Source organism: Lycorma delicatula, chromosome 6, assembly GCF_047948215.1.
Source record: "Lycorma delicatula isolate Av1 chromosome 6, ASM4794821v1, whole genome shotgun sequence".
NCBI classification, from domain to species: domain Eukaryota; kingdom Metazoa; phylum Arthropoda; class Insecta; order Hemiptera; family Fulgoridae; genus Lycorma; species Lycorma delicatula.
Genome location: NC_134460.1, coordinates 138,574,927 through 138,597,620, shown reverse-complemented (window position 1 = coordinate 138,597,620; position 22,694 = coordinate 138,574,927). Strand labels below are relative to the sequence as shown.

Sequence of the window (22,694 nt, the reverse complement as noted above, 5' to 3'; positions counted from 1 at the left end):
AATCCAAAAGGATGTGTGTATGGTTAGTTGGCAGTCACAGAGAACAGAAACTGGTGCATCGGTCTAATTCATGAGGTGTCCATGAGTAAGTTTAATATGCCCTATTCACAAATGGCAAATAATAACCTTCTCTTGACAGTAACTCCTGCATGAAGAACCCCACGGTGACACAAGTTCTTAATTACACAAAGTTTATTGTTGATGGTAGCATTCCATTTACTTTGCCACTCTTCATGACCTGCTCTCTTCTGAAAACAGACAAGATCATCCAAAACAATGCAATTTGTGAATGGAGGCTACAAACAAGTCTCTTCAGGCGCCCCATCAGCATATATTACCTGAAATTCCAATATGGCTCAGGATCTGGCAGAAACTCACAAAATTGATACGTGATTGAACTCACGGAATAGTTAACTAGTTATATTCTCCAGAATATGTCTAAGTTAAAAATAAATACCTCTAACACAAAGAAAGAGATTTGGTATCTTTTCAACAAATTTAGTTAGGAGTTTCTTGAGTTTCCTATATTCTGAAAACTACAGGTGTATTTTCCAGAATTTTTGGTTACAAAAATTAAAATTATCAATGAGTAGCATTGCAGTGAATATAAAAATGAAGCACTTTTGTTTTAAGATTCCCAGTAAAATGTTCAGTATTAACTAAGTTCTCAGATACTTCACTAATTGCTCAGGTTTTATTAAATTTACATTAATTAAAATTCTAAACAGGAATTACATACAGTTAATTTATTTTCCTATCACATACTTCAAAGGGTAAAGGAGAACAAAAAAATATTGATGCAATATCAATATAATGGTTTAACTATTTTCATAAAAAAATATATAACAAGAAAAGTCAAATAAGTATAATGTTTAACAGACTACACTCTTTTTCTAAATTATAGCTAAGATTCCTAACATTTTAACAGAAATTATTTTATCCTCTGTTACCTTTTTTCTATCTCTTTTTCAATTGTTTTTATAGAGTAATTCTATTACCACAACAATAAGATTAAAAAAGGTCTTTCCTTATCAAGAAATTAAATAAATAAAAGAAGAAAAGTAGCAGCTTTATTGAGATTAACCACAAGACATATTTTAAATACCATACCTATATGATGAAAAAACTTTGCTTTTAAATATACATGAAAATTAATTATTCTCACACGTTACCTGTAATCTTAACAAAACATTGAAATTCAGAAACCAGGAAAACATATATAAAGCAGTATACATTGATAAGTATATATATTTTTCTCCACCTAGTTTTCTAACTACTGCTGGGTTTGTGTGTGCGCATGCACGCACATGCATGAATACAATTACCGCTACCGGCTTGCCAGGCCTGATGTAGCTGCAATGTAAGTATAAATGTATCTATCAACATGCAGTCTGGAACAGACTCAGGTCAACCACCAAAGAACACTGGTATCCACAATCCAGCATTCAAATCCATACAAAGACTCAAACCTTAGAACTCTTGACTTCAAAAATCAGCAGATTTTGCAATGCGTTTAGACCCTAGACTACCCCTAACCTAGACCTGGTGGGTTTGTATATTGATAACTGCTTTTTCATATTTCCTACATGTTTTTTTTTTCAAGTAAAGCCAATTCAACAGTAATATATAAAAGAAACATTTTTAATACAGTATATAACTCATTTTCTTCATTATTTGGTTCACATGATAGAAAGTCTTCAATCAATAATTAGCTTTTTCTTTATGTTGCATAGTATAGCTAAATGTTTCTTAACAATCTTTTTTTTTAGTCACCAAATCTACCTATAAAATCAAACTACCACTAATACTACTGCTCTCTACCTATTCAAATCAAACTATTATACAAAAGCATCATTTTTTAATAATTTCCTAAATATAAATATATAATGAACAAAAACAAATGATTATAAACAGATAAAGATATATATTCAGACTAGATATACTGAAATTTTAAAAGCATAAATATTTACCTTCTAACTCTTTCAATATCAGGATCATCATATTTTACTTTTGCTTTAGGATTCAAGGCTGTATCTTCTGGGCTAATAAATATCTGGAAATTTAAAAAAATAATAATACAGTATAGTATAAAAAAAAATTTGGTCAACTTAATTAACTGAATAAACAAACTCTTTAAACAGAACTGAAAATAAATTAAATATAATTCAGTACTTCAATATCATAATAAAGTGAAAAAAAGGAAACTTCATTATATTAGATGCTGAGAGTAATAACTTTCTGGAATTGTGTAAAATATAAAAAAGTAAAAGAGAAGAATAAAAATGGGAATATTGTAAACTGCAACTAAACCTACCACTAAAAATCTTAAAATATGTAACCCATGTGGATATTACAATTTCTTATAAAAAAAAATGTATTGAATTACTGAATATCATATACAAGTCAGGGCCTCACTATACCCACTACTGAACATTGCCAGCCCACATCCACTAGCAACCAAACTGCTCATTTTTCAGCTATACGTCCTGCCGATTCTAGCATATGCTTACCGAGCTTGGGGAGCTTTGTTGAACTCCACGCTTCAAAAGAAATTAGAAGCCGTCCAAAACATAGCATTTCAGATGATATTTGGAGCACCATGGTTCATCAGAAACACCACACTTTGCCACGATGCGGGACTACACACCATATCCGAGGTAGGAGTGGTGCAGGTACACAGACTGTTCGGGAGAGCGGCAGTGTCCAAATACGGCCATCTCCAGGACATCTGCTGAGAGGATCCTACTCCACAGGGTATAAGAAAATGGCCTCATGCCATATTAGACGAACCACCATGAAGAGGCAGTACAGGAGTCAAAAAATGACAAACCAGGCTTAGCAGCCTCTATATCGCGTAACCTATAAATGGAAACCGCACGAAAATTCCGGCCATGAAAGTAACAGTTTTCACAATTAAATTTTGTTAAAATTATAAAAACCTAGACAACACCCTACACTGTTCCATGAAGAGACCACAATTTAATTCAGTCGGCATATGCGACTCCCTTTGGAGAAGGGCACGCATTGCTACCTCCAAATAACTAGGGCCCCAGTAGGCGTATTGCTGGTAGCCCAGAAGGTGCTAGTATCAAAAGGACTTCAATGGATAGACTGAAGGGAAATCACGCTGAGAGTAGCAGGGTCAAATGCTAAGTCTCCCACAGTCAGACCCAGTAAATAAATTTCACGCTGGTCCATTTGGATAGGAACGCAAATTACCAAATCTGTCCATAGATAAAACTTAAAATTTATAAATGCCATTAAATAACCCATGAAAATATAAAGATGCAGCAGCAAGGGACATTGTCCAGGCTCTGCGATCTGTAGGGAAAAATATTGAAACTCCCACCATCCTTGTATTCTATTCCGTTCCAACAAAATAATATCAAAATTTATGACCAGTTAAATCTTATTAAGTATATTAATTCTTCTTAGAAGTAACAATATCTGGTCTAATACATTCCAGTCACTTGTCCAGTCAACTGTTAAATTCGTATGCCTTTAATAATTAATGAATAAATTTTATATTAATTTCTATTATTTTCAGTCATAAATGTTTTTGATCTACCATGTTTGAATTATTCATAAAATAATTTACTTCTTAAACATCAATAATAAAAATTAATTTAATTTAAATTACTTTTAATTTAATTCCCTTATTCCATTGTCAAAACATTCTAAAATAAAAGTAACTTAATTCAGTAAAGTAAATAAAATTTTTTGGTATGGCTGAAGTCTAGCTTGTGAGAAATTATCTATGAAAGAAGCATCACAGTTTGATAAGATTAAAGTAATTTTAAACTTAAAGATGACAGTCTCTTTATGTTATTAAAAAAAAGATAATTTCTAATCTAAAATATTTTAATATATACTTAACTAAAAAAAAGTTACATAAATAATCAATTATTTTTTACATGGTTTTTATATGTGGCAGAATGTGTAGCTCTGAACCAAGGGAAAATAAATAAACTGGAACTTGATGATAAACAGATGCTAAGGAAAATGCTAGGGCCCAGAAAAACGAACGATGATTTTAAACTTAGGAAGAATGAGAAACTTTACCAGAATCATGGAAGCAATATGTAAGTGAAGACTGGCATTCTATGGACACCTGACAATAATGAATTCAAACAAACTAAGAAAATTTTTGACAAGTGTAATGGTGACAAGACGAATGCTAAATGGTTTAAGCAAGTTAAAGAGGACCTAAGGGTAGCAAACATAAACGTGACTGATTATACATCCTTCTGTAACACTTAGGAAAAAATCTTAGAATTTAAAGAGATCCAGAAAGAGAAGAAGAAAACTAACCTAAACTGGTCGAAAGAAAGAAGGAAGCAGCACAAAGAAAGAATGAAAAAGGATTGGAGAGCTAAAAACTAGCTAGAAATTAGTTATTCTAAAAAAATTCAATATTTTTAAATACGTAGTTAGAAGAAGTACTTAAAATGTAATTAAGAAAAATCAAATATTCTTTTTTTTATAATTTATAATTATGATGGTCCAAATTGTAAATGCATACCTTTTTTACTTTTCAAAAAAAATGTTTCAGGAACATAAAAGAACAAAATTATTTAATATTACACACACTTCAAATTTCAAAGAAAGAAATGCAACAAAGATCCTAAACACAAAAAAAGTACATCATTTATACCCCATTTCAGAAAAAAAAAAAACAAATTCAGAAAATCAAATTAATGAAGCACATAGGCATTTTTTGTCACATCTGTAACATATATAATAAATTTAGATACAAAATACTGACAAAAAACCAAAATATCATATCAAGAATAGCTGATGCATTTTGGAATTTTTATATCTCTTTTAAACATAACAAAAAAATCACCCAAAAAATTATTTTATTAAATTGTGAATGGAGAAATTATGAAAAGTAGAAATTTAAAAAAATATAAATTAACATAATTGATTTTTCAATGCTTAAGAGCTTCAGTCTACTTAGAGATGCAATTCTGAAGTAAATTTCTTTTAGGAATCTTCAGAGGAAACATGTACCAATACCGTACTCACTACTACCAAATAAATACTATTTTATAATTAATTAATAATTAAAATTAGTTTTTCATATAACAATGAGCAACCATAATATATAAGAATAAACTTGATTAATGCTAATAATTTTGAGATTACATAATTTGAGAATCATTATAATTGTCTATTAGTAATAAGAAATCAACTTTCCCATAAAATTATTTCATTCTGACCTTTAATCAGTTTACACGTAATAAACTGATTACATACAAAAAATTAAAACTCATGACCTTCAATTAAAGATGAGAGATAACACCAAAATAAATGTATTTAATCACTTTAAAATTTATCCTAAAATAAAAAAAAACTGTATTCATATAAACAGATAATAAATATTTTATTTCCACTATATAATGAAAGAAAATTTAGCAGTAAGTTGCTTTTTTTATTGAGTGAATCACAATTTATGTATTTTTTAATAAAATATTTTCACGTAAAATGTCTAAAAATACAAATACATTATCAAAAGCAAACAAATTTTAAATAAAAAATACATTGTCTACATAGATGACTAGAAAATGCTTTCTATTATTTGCTGCACTCACACTTAGAATTGGGGATTCTGAAACTGCAAGTAAACCTAGCCTGATATCATTCTTGTACGCAATGTACTTACATGCAAAAATTTAAGAAAATTAAAAAAAATTAGGATAAAAACAATACTTATTACTGTTTTCCATAGTCTATCCTCATGTTCAATAGCATTCTCTTGTCATTTTTTTGCATTCCTTTTTTTATTTTTAACAAGACAAAGTAAAAGATATAATACATAATTCCACATTCTTGATAATTTATGATAATGATCAGTAACATCAATGTATTTTTACATTCCTTTTCTTCATTTTTAATAAAGAAGCACATTTCTCACATCTGCAGTTCTTGCTAGTTGGTTTTTTAAGCAAATTATTTTCTTATATCATATTTGAGAAAATTCTTTACATTCTTTCTTTTATCCATATTTTAAATAGAATAAAAATTCTAAGATAAACTTAAAAAAACCATATTAAACCATATTACTTTGCAAATAATTGGGAAGAGGATCAAGAGTAATACAAAATCATGGCAAAATTCACGCAGTTGATCCAAAAATAATATTTAATTAAGTAATAAGTGTTAAAATGAACAAATATTATACTGCAATACAATATTTAATGCGCTATTATATTAAGGTATAACGGTAAATAATAAGATAAGTACAGTACATTACACTACATTATTACACACCTAGTGAAAGTTATATCCAGAAGTTTATTCAAAATATGTTATTAACATGTAACAAATTTTTCACTCTCACTAACATCGTACATAAATAGATTGTATACAGTAGCGTATGAACTTGTGTACTATGTACTGCATTAAAAACACAGTATTACTGTATTAAACGAACAGAAATTCAAAAAATTTAATAAATTGTGCACTTTACTCTTTCAGAATTTTTTTTTAAATGTGATTGTTGTTTTGGTGACTGAATTCACTTCATTTGTTTAACTGATTTCATAGTTTTCGTAGGATAATAATATCACACATTGAATAGTCCTATCATATCCACAATGAACTGTAATATAGCATTATATTATTCAAAACAAGCCCACATTAGCAAATGAATAAAGGAATGATTAAAATCTATCACAGAACAATGAAAAACTTGAAATTTTTAGTTCTTTATGAGTTTTTAAAACTTTATTTCTTTGTGAGAGGCATCACAGTTAAGCCACAATGTGGTTAAACTGCTTGCTGGTAACAGCGAGATGGCTGTATTTAGTTTGAAAAAACTCTGATTTTTTCAAACAGATTTTAGTTTGGCACAGAGTTCTAAAAAGTCAAAATTTAAAGAAAAATTGTAAAGTATTATTCTTTAGTTTTTAAGATGGTTTTATTTAATTTTACTTTTTTAAATTTCTTAGTTAATAAATTTCAAAGGCAGTTTAAAACTGCTTCAATGTAAAACAGTAACGAAGTGCCCTCGTAATGTAAAATTTACGTCTACCCGTCAGCCAGTATATAGCCTTGTGACAGGATGGGTTAGGATTCTCAAGATGATTACTGCCTGATTTCACATCCTCTGATTTTAACTGTTTCAGAAGCTAAGTTAACATCTTTCTGAAAAAAGTAATTTTAGTCAAATTTTTAATTGAAATTACAAAAACAAATTTTAACTGGGGAATTAATTGTATAAAAAATATGAAAGAAATCAGATCGGTATGTAACTCAAATTACCAAGAATAAAACATTAATTTATTTATTATAATTTTACTTAATTAACTTCTTAAGTATTCAAATCTAGTCAAAACTAAATTCTCATCAAAATCTGAAACAAAAATATTAATATAAAAATTAGAATGGTAAACACAGCTAAAATGTAACTGAAGTGTTGCTGTACAATTAAACATGGTGTACCATGTGCATAGTTTTATATATACATATATTTATTTTAATAACAAATTGTTTAATTTTAAAACTTGATAAATAATTTAGGAAATATATTAATTGCCCCCTCAAAATAAAGAAAGTGCATATATTTTATTTTATTCTCAGTACAAAATGTAACCAGCAGTTTTCTAAATTGTAGCTTTTTATTTGATTTAAGTGTGGCTTTATTATAATTTTTTACAACAAACCATATGTTAAGTTTAAAATAATTTTGTTAAATAATGACAAAATAAGTTTTTTTATTTGCATTCAGTTTAAAAATAGCCACACCAATGTTCATGATGAGGACTGCAATGGTTTGCCTAGCCTACTGATGAACATCAATGATAAAATTCATGAAAATCACCACATTATGATTATGGGACTCTCGCTTCATTTCCCACAAATTTCTCGAAGTTTACTGCGAGAGAAACTGCAAGAAACTGTATTGGGGAAGCTTGGTTATCACAACTTTTGTGCAAGATTCCAAAAATCTAAGGGATTTCTACAGAGAAGGAATCTTCATATCCAACAAATTACAAACGTGAAAGGAATTATTGGAATTTTAGATATTATATGTTTGGAAAAGGGTTCTCAACAATTTATATCTGCAGCATCAATAACGTAATATAATTTTAATTTTTTTTTTTACTTTTAAGTTATACTGTTAATGATTTACATTATTAATTTAAGTTATTAATATTATTATGGCTAAAGAGCAATTATTAAGACAAAGAAAGTCAATAAAGGCCTCTATTACTACAATTGGCATATTCGCTAACAAATTTGATCCTTCACAAGGTGATAGTCACACCTCACAAATTAAATTAAAGAATCTTCTTGATTTGCAAGGCAAATACAACATAATTAAATTAAAACTTGAAATGGAATTTGATAATGGTTTTTCACTGGTTCGTGTACAAGTCGAAGAAGGCTTGTGTACTATAGAATGTAAATTGCAACATTTAATTAATAATAATAATCAAAAATCATCTAGTCACAAAATTAGTTTAAACACAACAATTAAACACAACTATAACCCAATAGTATATCTTCATTTAGAGGTAATGTTTTAGACTGGCAACATTATTTCAATATATTTAATGATTTGATACGTACTACTAGATGATGATTTAACCAATATTCAAAAGTTGCATTATTTACATTCTTCCTAGAAGGATGAAGTGTTGGCTATTGTTAAGGATCTACCAATCACAAATGTAAATAACACAACTGCATTAGAATTGTTAAAGAAACGATTTGGTAACAAATATAAAATTGCATTTTATAAGTTAGATTCTATAAAAAGAGAATCTTTAGATATTTTATACAAATTTATCAATTAGATATCCTCTTATGTGAATTTTCTTGAAGCAATGCAACTTCCTGTTAACAGTTATGAATTTATTGTTGTCCAATTTCTAACATCAAAATTGGACTGCTATACCTCAAGATTATGAAAGAAGTTACCAAACCAAAGGTTTCTCACCTTTCAAAATTTTATAGAATCCCTTAATTCGAGATGACAACTTCTCGAGAATATCAATGTAAACACTTCAAAGACGCAAGTAAACACAGGAAACATCACCAAAGAGCAGCGTTACAACAATTCAGTCAAATTTTATACTAAACACTTTACTTTAAATGCTAATAAACAATATAAAGGAAATAATGTCATTTGTTATTCAAAATTTAACTCTGGACAATGTTTGTTTTGTAATTTAAATTATCATTTACAAGATTGTAAAGAATTTTTAAATTTGTCTACCGATGAACAAACAGCCTTTTTGAGGCATAATAATTGTTTAATTTGTTTGTGTAAAGATCATTGTATTAATGAACGTTACTCAAACAATCTATGTAAGATTTGTGCTAAAAAACATAATAGTCTCATTGAATAATATTAATGATTCTAAATTAGAAAGCTATAAAAATTAAATTAATATATATTGTTCATTTAAACTACAATAAAAAAAATGTAATTTTACCAACAGCTATATGTAACACCAATGATAGATATATTTATATATCTATCTAGTAGTAATAATCATTCATATAGAATTTTATTAGATTCTGGCTGCCAGGCAAATTTTGCACATATAAATTTTCCTGAAAATGAAGACTTAAACTTATTAAAAACAATCTCCCCGTTTTAGGCATAAATAACTCATTTCTCAATCTGAATTCAGTGTTACACTTCCAACATAAGAACTTTTCATTTGAATTACAATATGCTGTTTTATCAGATATTACTCACAGCCTTTCATCATCCACATTTGATATTCCTCATCTCCATCTACCCCATAATATATTTCTAGCATATCCCAATTTCAACATAACAAATAACACTGATGTCCTGATAGGAGCTCAGTTCTATTTGAATCTTATCTTGCCCGGGAAATTCAAAATGCCAGGTATCTTATTATTCAGAAAACCAAGTTAGGATACATACTCAGTGGTTGCCTTCCTATTAACATTAAGGGCAATAATACTGTTGCATCCTTTCTTACTCGTAACAATGATACAAATCTCTTTAACTATACTGGAAATTTTGGAAAATTGAAGAAATTAACACTGATGTCTCAGATAATGAAGGCTCTGTCAAACAATATGCCGCCTTGGTTCAACACTTCGATTAGGGTTAATTATTTCTTTTTTCTTTTCTTTATTCTAAATATTTTATTGTTCATACAAATAAATAAAGTTTTTACTTTATAACATAAATTGTTTTTATTATAACCTTCAACTTGTAATTCATATTTTTAACGTTATATAATTATTGTACATTGATAACAAACACAAGTTGAGTTACTAAAGGATGGAATCACACTGACTATTCTAGTGGGAGCCAGTGTAAAGTAAAGCTTTGCTTTTAGCAAGGAGGGAGCTGAGTGCAACCAACCAGATCTGTGTGGTCGTCTGAAGGACTTCTAAAAATTAAAGTCCTTCTTTTAATAAAATTTAAAGTTCCTCATTATAATAAGATTTAAAGAACATGAAATGAAACCTGAGACTTAACATAACTGCCCACCAAAAATGATATATTTATTTTTATTTTAACACTGTAAATGAAATATTGCAAACAATAACATGAATTATATGATATAGTTATTATCATTATAATAACTATAACTATAACTGTTATTATTATTATAGTTATTGCATAATGTTGCATTTCAAGAGAATAACAAACAAATTTAATTGTGAATAAATGTACAATAATATAATCAAATTGTTAATATTTATGATTAATTGAAATGAAATGGTAATTACATTCATTGTGATATAATATTAATAGTACTCATATAAATGTATAAGTTAATTAAAAAGCTCATAATAAACATAACCTGTAAATAGTATGTTGATTAATAATAATCAGCATATTGCTAAATAAATAATAATACAATTGGATAATTTATTCTATAAAAGTTTGAAACTACATTCACATTTATCTTAATGATAAAATAAATATAGGAATCCTAATCCTCAAAATCAGTAAATTACTACTGGTGTCTTATTACACCTAAATATATATATATATATATATATAAAAGTTACATTACTGAGAATAGGTGATGCAATACATTCCATAATAACTGCTGACTGGCGCAGTCAGTAGGGCACCTTGAGGATGGTTAGCATACATAATCGACCCACGGGTTGGTCTATTGGTGAACGTGTCTTCCCAAATCAGCTGATTTGGAAGTCGAGAGTTCCAGCATACAACTAGTAAAAGTAGTTACTTTTATACGGATTTGAATACTAGATTGTGGATATCAGTGTTCTTTGGTGGTTGGGTTTCAATTAACCATACATGGAATGGTTGAACTGAGACTGTATAACACTACACTTTATTTACACTCGTACATATCATCCTCATTCATCCTTTGAAGTAATACCTGAACAGTAATTCCCGGAGACTACACAAGAAAAGGAGAGCATATATAATCGAACTTTGGTTTTCAAACTATTAACAAGGTGTACCAAATAAAAGTCATCTAGAGAAATTACTGAATATAATTTCTACAATCAATTAAAGGTTGCAACGGATGACAAGAATAAGAGCATATTATTCAATGGAGTCAACATTGAAGTCAGCAGTCGGCATTCTCTGAGAAGGTACCTAATCAATTCAATCTTCAAACTGCAGCAACATAGAAGAGAGAACATCTCTACAAACTGTTCCAGTCAGCAGAATTAGCGAATATAATCCTGATTGACAACTGCTTATCAAAGGCACGACCAATCGATGACAGCAACAAACTACAAAGACAACTCTATATCGGCAACTCAACCAATCAGCATGTATATAATGATAAAAATATTTAAATAGTATGCAAGAAATTTTGATAATTTTCTGATTTATATATATAAAATTTGTGTACGTGTAATAAATAATATATTAATAATATGATTTTAAATGGCAACAAAATGTTTGAAGAAAAGGATTTAGACACGGCCCCTGATTTTACAGATCTGTTCAAATTGGACAACTTATCACTTTATGTAATGAATTAGTTGCTAAATTTTGTGTTAAGGAAAACCCTGGTGATTTTCAAAATGAATATCTAATTTTTATATTTTTGAAAAAATTAAAGTACCAGATTTAAAATTAATGATATGTGGTATTACTATAAATGAATGGAATAACTTAAAACAAATTTTATTAAATTATTATTAAGTAAACACACTCAACATGTCTACCACAAATATTTGTTAACAAATAACTAATAAAATAATTACACAAAAAATCAGAAATTTTCAGAATTAACACATTAACTAATTTATCCATTATGTTAATTCATCCATTTTATTTTTCTTTAGAAATTATTCTGCTACATAGAAATGTATCTTTCATTGCAGTCAAAGTGAAACATCATAATGAAATACAATTTTGAATGGTAGAAGACATGATTCACAATTAGTATGATTACTCAGAATTTATTGTGGGTATGAAAAATACTGACTGTGTACAGAAATTAAACTAAGGTTATACAAACAAATAGTGAAGTGACAGCAGAATAATTCTGTGTCAATTTTAAGACATGAAAATAGAAATAAACCCTCTTGAAAATTACTTAGGTTGAATGTAAATAAATTAAAACCTAACAACCTAGCATAATTAAATGTTTGCACAATGATTTCACAATATTTCAACAACTAGTCACAAAACATAATAAAATTTTTTTTTTAAACAGCTTAAGGAAAATAAACAGAATTCTATTGTGTCCTTGAATGAATTTCAATGAAAATGTAGTAATTGGTCAGTCAACAGCAATCTAGCAATGTTCATATCTCATATAATTAGTCTTAAAAAAACAAACAAAAACCACAAGGACTGGTAATAAATCAGTATTTTGGTTGCATTAAAAGCAAGTTCCCTGCCTGGTAATAACATAAACAGAAAACTTCCTGATGTGTCTGTTTAAAAATTTGTCTAATTAAAATAAATTTTGAATCTCTAATTAAACTTCATAAAATCTGACATAAGACAAATGTAAAATTTCTACAAACCACAACAGACTGTCAACAAATAACTGAATAAAAATTATTTCTGAATTAATTATAAAAGATAAAAACACCAATATGAAATTTATTAATTAAAACGTAAGAGAAATCATCATTTACTAATTTTATGAAATCCTACGAAATAAGTAAGGGAAAAATTCTGTAGGCAAGCCACGTTTGGAATATGTAAAACAAATTGTTAGGGATGTAGGATGTAAAGGGCATACTGAAATGAAACGACTAGCACTAGATAGGGAATCTTGTAGAGCTGCATCAAACCAGTCAAATGACTAGACAAAAAAAAAAACGAAATAAGTAAAACAATAACACTACTAGAAGGATAAAAAGAATACATTAACGCTTGGCAGGGTTTTGGTGAAGCTTCATATAGATATAGGATAGGTAAGCGCAATTATGAAAATAAGTATTGGTAATCGTAATAATAAATAATTATTGGTATTTATTATGCAAATCATAAAGATAATATAGTACTGAATAGACTTGAGGAACAATTTTGCAAGTAGCTATTCATTATTATTCTAAAAGAAATTTTAGAATCTGTTCATTGTAATACTTGAGCAAGCGTTTGTGACAGCATACTTACTAACAATCTACGCTAAAAATATAACTAGCTTACTGATAACTACCACGTTTATTTGTCCTTTTATTCACAATTCATACTTGTATCAAATCTACAAACTATTTGGTGTGCTATCATCAAAACTTACATATATTTTAAAATAAAATACCTACCCTTTTAGCGAATCTTAACCTCGCTGTAAGAGGCGCCATTAATAGCATCTTCAAACATAATATTGCACAATAAAATAAATATGCATTAAAAACTGGATTTTCCACTGAATATAAAAAAGACTGTCTGGTGGACATTATTGTAAAAATGTTATTAGTATCTAATAACTAACGCTCACTTTCAAACACTACAGCAATGATGACTGTCGAAAGCTTTGAAATTAAAACACTACGTTGCAACACGTTAAGCTTGTTCTATCCCCACTACAATAATTGTAGACGACCAATCTCAAGCCGTCAACCAACAGCAGCACAATACTGCCAATTTACGTTATGGTAAAAATTATGCTAGATTTTTTTTTGAAGGTACAAGGAAAATGTTATAACTTCACAAAACTAATTTACATCAATTATAAATGATTTTCGGGCAATTACAAATGGTCATACTCACTCCCTCTAGTAAGTTTATGTCGAAGAATATCCCGCGGTAAAATTAAATAATTTAAAAATTATTGGCAACCCCCCACCCCCCATCAACAAACAGAAGTTATCATATATTAAAAAACAACTAGTTTAAGAGTTACACTTTTATATTGAACTTGTAATCAAAGCTACAAAAATTACTTCTCAAGTTATCATTGCTAAAAACTTTGTGTCTTTCAGAACAGTACCGCTCTTAATGGACTGAAATCATTATTGATTACAAATAATTATAATCTTTTGCTACTAGCCTATTATCCATAATTTGTAATGTATTGTAATACATGTTTGTCTCTATAATGCACTACAGTGACAAATATGCTTAGTGGTACAATTTCAAATATGACTGCTATCTTATTTTATCTAAATTTTGTTTATGTTTTACATGCTGCTGACTATAATATTGATCATTAGTGAATGACATACACACATCTTAAACTTCATCACTGAGTGAAAAACAATTTCCACTTAGTATTACTTGAACTTTTAGTGAAAACTGTTAAGCCGGCTATACACATATGTAGTTCAAGTATGGATATGAGAAAATAGAAAAATTTAACTCATATTTGATAAAAAAAATTTTTGTTTGCTAATATGACTAAGAATGAATGTTTAATGTCTCAAGTAGGTAAATCAACAGTCATCAAACGACCTGAGTAATCGCTTACTCTCCGTTTGCACTCACATTCTACTCTTAGGTGAAAAAGTTCAGATTAGAGTATAATACTATATTGTGTCCATTATTTTATACTATTATATAGCAACTGTTTTTAATGAATGCAGCCGGTATTTTCAGTTTTAAGCACAGACAATTAATGATTATTACATAGGGACCATCAAATTATTTATATTTCAAGAACAGCGAAAAATAGAATGAACGAATGTACCTGCAATTTTTGTAAATCTAGTAAGTGGGACCCTGCAATTTCAACTCATTTGAATGTTTTGAAGAAAATGAAAATTATTTATATTTAAATGGCATCTTGTTAAGAATTCTTTAAAGCAAAGAGAATAAATGTTTAAAAATACCTCCAGTTTGCATGGCACCATAAAAAAATAAAAAACAACTTATGTGATGCAATATTGGAAGACATAAAACAGTTTTGGCAACCCAATTAGACAAACTTATGAGTTATAGTGTATATTTTTTATTATATAAAATAGAGTTTAATATTAACCTATTTTTTTATTAAATATATTTTTATGCACTAGATATACTGAAAAATAACATTTTGATATTTAAATTATGCAATTCTTCAAAATAAATGTTCAGTGTGTTTGAAATTGGCAAAAAATAAATTAAAAATTGAACGACACCCATTTTAAAAAGTGCTTAATGTCAAATTCTTTAAATTTTTACTTTGACCAGTTGATCTCAAATTGTAAACAACTCTAAGACTTAATTTGGCACTGGTTTCAACAAAATTGATATAACAATTTAATCAATTTGCTTTTCACGTGAAATACTTTATCAGAATGACAAGCTAATGTCATTTTACTACAATGGCAATGACAAAATAATTTAATTAAGCAATATCTTTAAATTGTCAATATTCCTCATAACTTTTCATTTAAAAAATTCTAACACATATCCCAAATAAAGTTACTGTGGAGCTAATACAGGAACTTCCTTAGAATATATAAAAAGAATAGTCAAAACCAAAACATGTGGAAAAAACTAAGACTTGCACATACACAAAAAAAAAATAAAAATAGGTCTAATTGAGAATCTCCTCTTTTATTGAAGCCAGTTTACAATGATGTAAAAACAGCAAGCGGAAACAAAGTAATGCATATGCTCTCCTAACACCCATTAAATTAAAAAATATTACAGCAATTTAAATTCATAATTTTCATTTATTTAATATTTTAAATGAAACATTTTACGTTAAGAAGTGTAATAATTTTTATATAAGCTATGAATTATTTTTATTAAGAAAGTCATAATTTTTTTCAAGTTGAAGTTATTTATTTGTAGTAGATTCAATGAACTAATAACTTTGTGGAGAAGACTAGGTTGAATAGTGTTGCACTCCTAAAATGGCATTCATACCCTTTGTTTAGCCCCTATTCAGCCTCTGGGAATCACAATCAGGAATTACTCTAGACAATGATATGTACAAGTTTAAGTGAAGCGAATTCTTGTACAGTCTCAGGTTGAACATTTCTGCGATGTGAGGTTAACTGAATACCCATCCACCAAAGAACACCAGTATCCACTATCTAGTATTCAAATCCTAGGCAGTTAGACCTTTTTTAAATTGTTTTATTTATGTGCAAGCCTTAGTTTCTTCCACATGTTTTGGTTTTGACTACTCTTTTTATATATTATAAGGAAGTTCCTGTAATAGCTCCAGTTACTTCATTTGGGATATGTGTTATAATTTTTAAAATGAAAAGTTATTAGGAATATTGACAATTTAAAGATACTGCTTAATTATATTATTTTGTCATTGCCATTGTAGTAAAATGACAGCTTGTCATTCTGATAAAGTATTTCATGTGAAAAGCAAATTGGTTAAGTTGTTATATAAATTTTGTTGAAACCAGTGCCTAATTAAGTCTTAGAGTTATTTATAATTTTATTTATAAAAAGTTATTTTTCAGTACATCTAGTGCATAAAAAAAAAAGTTCAATATTAAACTCCATCCCATACTCTAAAATCAACAAAGCGTACCTAAAGGCAAATTGCTACCATTATCAGATTTTTTTATTATAAAATAAATAAAAAAATTGTAGCCAGTAACCAGGCCATTGTGTAATTTATATGTTAGGTTATACTGTCGTCATATTTTTAATGCTATATATTAAAGAACTACCGTAACAAATTCGTTGGACGTACACTACATTTCCGAGGGATAATACGCAAACATTAAGTGTGTGTATGAAAAAACATCATTACCAAGCTGAGTTAGAAATCCCCACATTCAAAATGCTACTATACTGTTGGGTAAAAATACATAAATCTTAATGGTTTCCTTAAAAATCCAAAATTAAAATACATTAAATGAAAAAACGAAAAACAAGTTTAACCTAAAACAGTGTATCTTTAACTACCTTATCTGAGTCATCATTGAACCGTTTAATGAAATATTTCTTAAAAAGAGGTGTAAAAAAACAGACATCAGAACTCAATTTAGTACTTAAGAATCTATTCAGTCACATCCTAACTAATACACAAATTTAATTTTAATCTGTAGTAATATTTCGTTTATTGAGATAAGCTACAACATAAGCGGAATCATTCTTACTGAACTATAGATTGATTTTTGGAGCCACAAAAACGATTGATTAATTACATCCAGTACTAAAAGTACTACTTCTTGGATAAACCAAGTGGTGATGCTATTTAGCTATCAATATAATTTAACTTCTACATATATAATTATTTTTGGTTTAAACCTAATTTTAGAAACAAAAATAAAATCTAAGTCCACCTACATGTTTACGATGTCTTTGTCTTCCGATGAGTAAAACCATAAGCAACACTTTCAAACATAGTATTGCAATGTAGAATAGATAAGCATTAAAAACAGGATTTTCAGTGGAATATAACAATGTAGATTGTAGTTTCGACATCGTCTATTACTCTGAATAGAATACTGATTCCTTAACGACTCAACACTGAATGACTAAGATGAACGTAGCCTTGATCCCCCTTCTGTAATTATACTTAGAGTGTACCTCTTATATTGTTAACCCCACCTCTCAACACCTTATTACAAGTGCTAACAAAATGTTAAGTACAATATAAACAGATAGATGTTTCTTTAAATGTTATTAACTAATAATTTTTTTTTAAACATTAACTTATATTTAATTTATTCCTTAGTAATACCTTACTATTACTATGCATTCTAATACAGCATAAATATATTAGTTTTTTACGTAATTTCTTTCACTAATATTTAGAGATTCATGTTACTTATTTACTGAAAAACTGCTCTGTTCCTCAAACAAATATATACCAAAATCATATAGAAAACTTAAGTTCCACTGGGAAGAATTATTTATTCTTTCGATGACTGTTAAAAGGCTTTAGCGTCGTGTTGAGTGCACGTGCTCAGCTTAAAAATTCAATTTATAATTTTGTTTTATTACTCGCCTATGATAGCTGATAAATTTGAACAAGGATCTGTACCAAATGTTGTGTGATACTTTGTACATTTCCTAGAGAGGATTTTGAATAGTTCAAGGCCGACAGTATTTCACTTGATAGACGACGAACGTTCCGAGCAACCTTTTACCAACAAGACTCCAGAAAATGTAGAAAACGTTCGGCATCTCATGCGTGTGGATCGTTGCCGAACAATCCACGAATTGTGTGACCTGTTTGGAGTTTGTTATAGGAATTTGCAAGAAATTTAAACATGTGTTCGTTTGCTGAATAGTTTATCCGTCGGCTCGTATCACTTGATCAAAAGCAGTGGCGCGTTGACATGTGTGTCGAAAGTTTTGTGAAGTGGGTAACAACGATTCTACTTTCAGCTCTAGGGACATAACCGGCGTGAAAATTGGTTTTACCGCTACAATCCGTAGAATAGAAGATAACGCAGTCATAGACACCAAAGAAAATGCGGCACATCTACTAGTTAGAAAACGCATGCTTGTCGGGTTCTTCAATATCAATAGGATTGTTTATTGAAAATTTTTCTTGTTGGTGTAATAATGAACTCTGGCTTTTGTTGTTATGTTTTAATACATTTGAAGTAAAGTGTGTGGTGAAAAAGACCAAAATGTGGGAATAAAAATACCCACTGAACCAAAACCAAAATATGCATAAATATTGGTTTAATTATTTCTTCACTTTGTAGGATCTCATTACAGTCCTGTACTGTTGCTTCCATTTGTCATATGCTGTACCTGTAAATTTTGATTTGTATATTTTTAAAAATTTCTTTGGCTTACAACTTTGCTGAATAATCATGTAACTGTTGTAAGCCAATGACATTTTTGTAGCCTAGGTTTTTGTGTGATAATTCATTCAAATTGTTTTCCCATAAAAATAAGGGGAAGAAAAAATTTAGTGTTTTCTGTGGATTATAGAGAATTTATAGAGATTTCAGAATTACTTGAACACACCATCTAAATCTGATGGTGTAACTTGGTTAACTAGTAATGGAATTTAAGAAACCTTTACTACATTTAAACATTATCAAACCGTCACTTATTCATTGGGCTATATTTTTTTTTATTCATTTAAGTTATCTAAAAAAGGATTAATCAGGCTTTACTTACAAACACATTTTGTTATAAAATAATTTTATTTTTTCGCCCAGAAAGCAACATAATTACAAATTTATTAAGGTGATAAAACTTTCTAATTTGATAACCAGACGTACCATACTTAAAAATGATAAAACTTTTTTTTTTACACTAATACAGTGGTATGTTTGAAAGGTGTGTGCAATTTAAAGCAATTTCTAATAAATATTTGGATACTTTCTTTCATTTTTTATAAAACGTGCAAGAAAAAATATAAAGGAGCTTATAGCACACTTATATTTTATGAAAAATGTGGTACAAAGACTGAATGAGCAAACTCTTCATATTTTATCTAATGTATACTATTTTGGAGTCTTTGATACCTGTCAGGAAATTCTTGCAACAGAACTAGTTGAGAAATGATTTCATTTGTCCCAATAATTTTAAAAAAAATGTTGATTAGATGATTTGTCTCTCTTGTTGAAAAGCTTATTTTAAATTCATATTATTTATTTAATTTTTATAATTTAGATAATATACCTGACAAAATGATCAAAAACCAAATTTAAAATCACTTTGCTATCACAAAATGTTACTTCATGTATGCTGGATCCATAAAGAGATAAAGATGAGGGTAAATTGCATTGTTTTTGAATGATTTGTCACCATTTATTAGCCAATGTACTACAAACTAGCTAAATAAGTAATGTTTTAGCATAATTAATTACACTGTTCATTGACACAGAGAGATTTCTCATTAAATTATTTCAACTTTTGACTTTTTTTCTAAAAGGGATAACTGTCTGTAATTTATTTTGTTAAACTTATGGACAGAAACTTTCCGTGAATTATGTTTTCAGGTCTTTATTACTTGTGGAAATCATATGACTGAATGATATGCCACTTTTCCTTCTTGAATTTGCATTGGAATTAAAGAGTGGCAGGTTTTGTTTTATTAATTACAGGCATTACTAAAGTTTTCCTAACATACAAAAAAATAAATAAAAAATAAAACAATTGGGAACATAATCAGAATAAAAAAGAAATAAAATTAAGAAATTTAAAAACATCCATGTCAAAAAAAACCTTAAAAAAGGTTTTATTTAATAATAAATAATATAATAATATAATAACTATATTTTTATATAATAAAATAATTATATAACTATATTTTTATCTTATAGTCCTTAGTGAAATTGTAATATAGTTCTTAAGAAAATAAAATTTATATTTCTGATTAACCGTCATCCATAAAACTATGATAATAACTAAAGCTTATCTATGCAGTCTATGCATAGATAAAAACAATGTCACCAGGATATAAGGTAAAAATACAGTTATTTAATTGTTTCACATTTTTAAGGTTTTTTCATTGTTGGATTTTAAAATTAAAAAAATTATTTTTTCATGTTTTTAAGATTTTGTCGGCGTGAGTTTTTAAAATTTTTTACTTTCATTTTTACTTCCTTGTACAAAGTAAAAGAGATATTGTAATCATGAAAAATTTTGGTTTTCATATTTCAACGGAAATATCCATTTTGACCATCCCTGAATCCATTTTGACTATCTTCGGCATGTACGTATATGTACATCTTCGGCATGTACGGTATGTATATGTACGTATATATCTCGCACAACTCAAAAGCCATAGGCTGTTGAAATTTTGAATCTAGGGCTCTTGTAACATCTTGCTGTGCACCTCCCCTTTTGAATGCAAATTGACTGAACCAAAAGTGTCTAAAAAAGCCCAAAATCGCCAAACATTTGGATTTTGGACTTTTTTTAACTGTAGTGATAAGCCCTCATTGACAGCTTTTCAACAATATGTCTTAAGTGGTACTTATTTTCATCAGTTCCAGAGTTATAGCCAAATTAAATTTTAATTAATGAAATATTTGGTTCTTATGAGGGGAAGGCACATCGATTCGAATCACAAGTCAACTCCTTTTTTCTTAACATTTTTTTAAATTTATATATATTGATTTATCAATAATTATTAACCAAAGATTGTAACAAAAAAATTATAGTAAATAATAATTCAATAATAAAAATTAAAAAAAAACTATGAAAAAATATCAGAAGTTATTAATGAAATAAAATCTTATGTACTTTTCATTTTAAAATATGTGTGTATGTAAGTTAATAGGAAGTCATATGGCCCATATCAGACTTTCTATTTATTACCTATTAAGGATTAGTAAGCCTGTGCCCATCAGTGGGACGTTTATAGGCCGATGACTATGATGATGAAATTTTAATATACTTGACCGCCACAAATTATTTAATAATCTACACAATAATGTAGTCTTTATCCGTTAGATGTAGTAATGTTTTGAAAAAATGGGGGTACATCACCTACGGTTGGTTGTGAGTGTGGTGAGCCACTACAAACTGTTGAACCTTTAAATAAGTACTGTCCACAGTGAGCATACAAGGGAGATCTGCAAGATGGATTATGCTCCCCCACCTGGAGTAAAATGGCTGAAAAAACTGGATGTCAATGTGTTGTTATACTAAAATTTATAATCAGTGCTATAAATGTTATATATACTCTGTAATATTAATAAATACTATACATACTCAGATATTATAATTGTTTGAATATTTGGTTTTAATGTTGTGGACACAGCTTATCTATGTACCATATGATAAATAAATAATTTGTTTTAATGAACTTTACTTAAAATTAAGTTGATTTTTATATTTACAATGTAGTTAAAAAAGACCACTGACAGCACAGTTGGAGTCCGTCACGCAGCTAAAGCTCCATTCCAAGAAAGTCCTACTTGGTTGTGGTTCTGATGCATGACTTACACACACAACTTAATTTAAAATATTTATCATTTTATTTAAACATAATATTTTTTGTTTATTTAATTCAATGAATCTAAGAAAAGGGTGTGCAGATACTGTATGTAATTCATGTCGGTGTGATGGTACTAGCGACAACATCGGCACTAACTAAACTAATGTAATTTCACAACTTACATAGAACAAATTTCACTTGTACAGTTAGAAGACTAGTGCAGCCATGGGGCTTAATGCACCAGGTACCAAGGCTAGGTGCTCCAAGTTCAAGACCCAGCTAAACTGAGTTACTTTCTTACACTTTAAATATTATTCATTTAATACCACCGCTCACCTGTGGCATCACAACATAGATAGAATACAACAGCATTTTTGGAGTGGGGGTACAATTTTGCAAAACTTTTTTTGCAAACATTCTTATTTTTTAACTGTTAACAGATGTGGTTAAGAAAAATAGGTGTAATCTCGAAATACTGAAGTTGAC

General features: G+C 28.6%; 1 protein-coding gene across 3 annotated transcripts in view; it reads right to left on the bottom strand.

The window, feature by feature from the left end:
• Nucleotides 1-22,694, bottom strand: part of LOC142326273 (microsomal glutathione S-transferase 1-like) — a 29,162-nt gene that overhangs the window by 5,047 nt on the left and 1,421 nt on the right. The window contains exons 1-2 of one of the 3 annotated variants that reach the window (XM_075368618.1): nucleotides 17,639-17,836; nucleotides 1,971-2,053 (exon numbers count right to left, since the gene is read on the bottom strand). In XM_075368618.1, coding sequence (XP_075224733.1) covers nucleotides 1,971-2,053; nucleotides 17,639-17,776 — 221 coding nt within the window. In that variant the 5' untranslated portion in view covers nucleotides 17,777-17,836. Of the gene's footprint in view, nucleotides 1-1,970; nucleotides 2,054-13,719; nucleotides 13,996-17,638; nucleotides 17,837-22,694 lie in introns of those variants that run through there. The other 2 variants (XM_075368620.1, XM_075368619.1) reach the window with 2 other exon arrangements.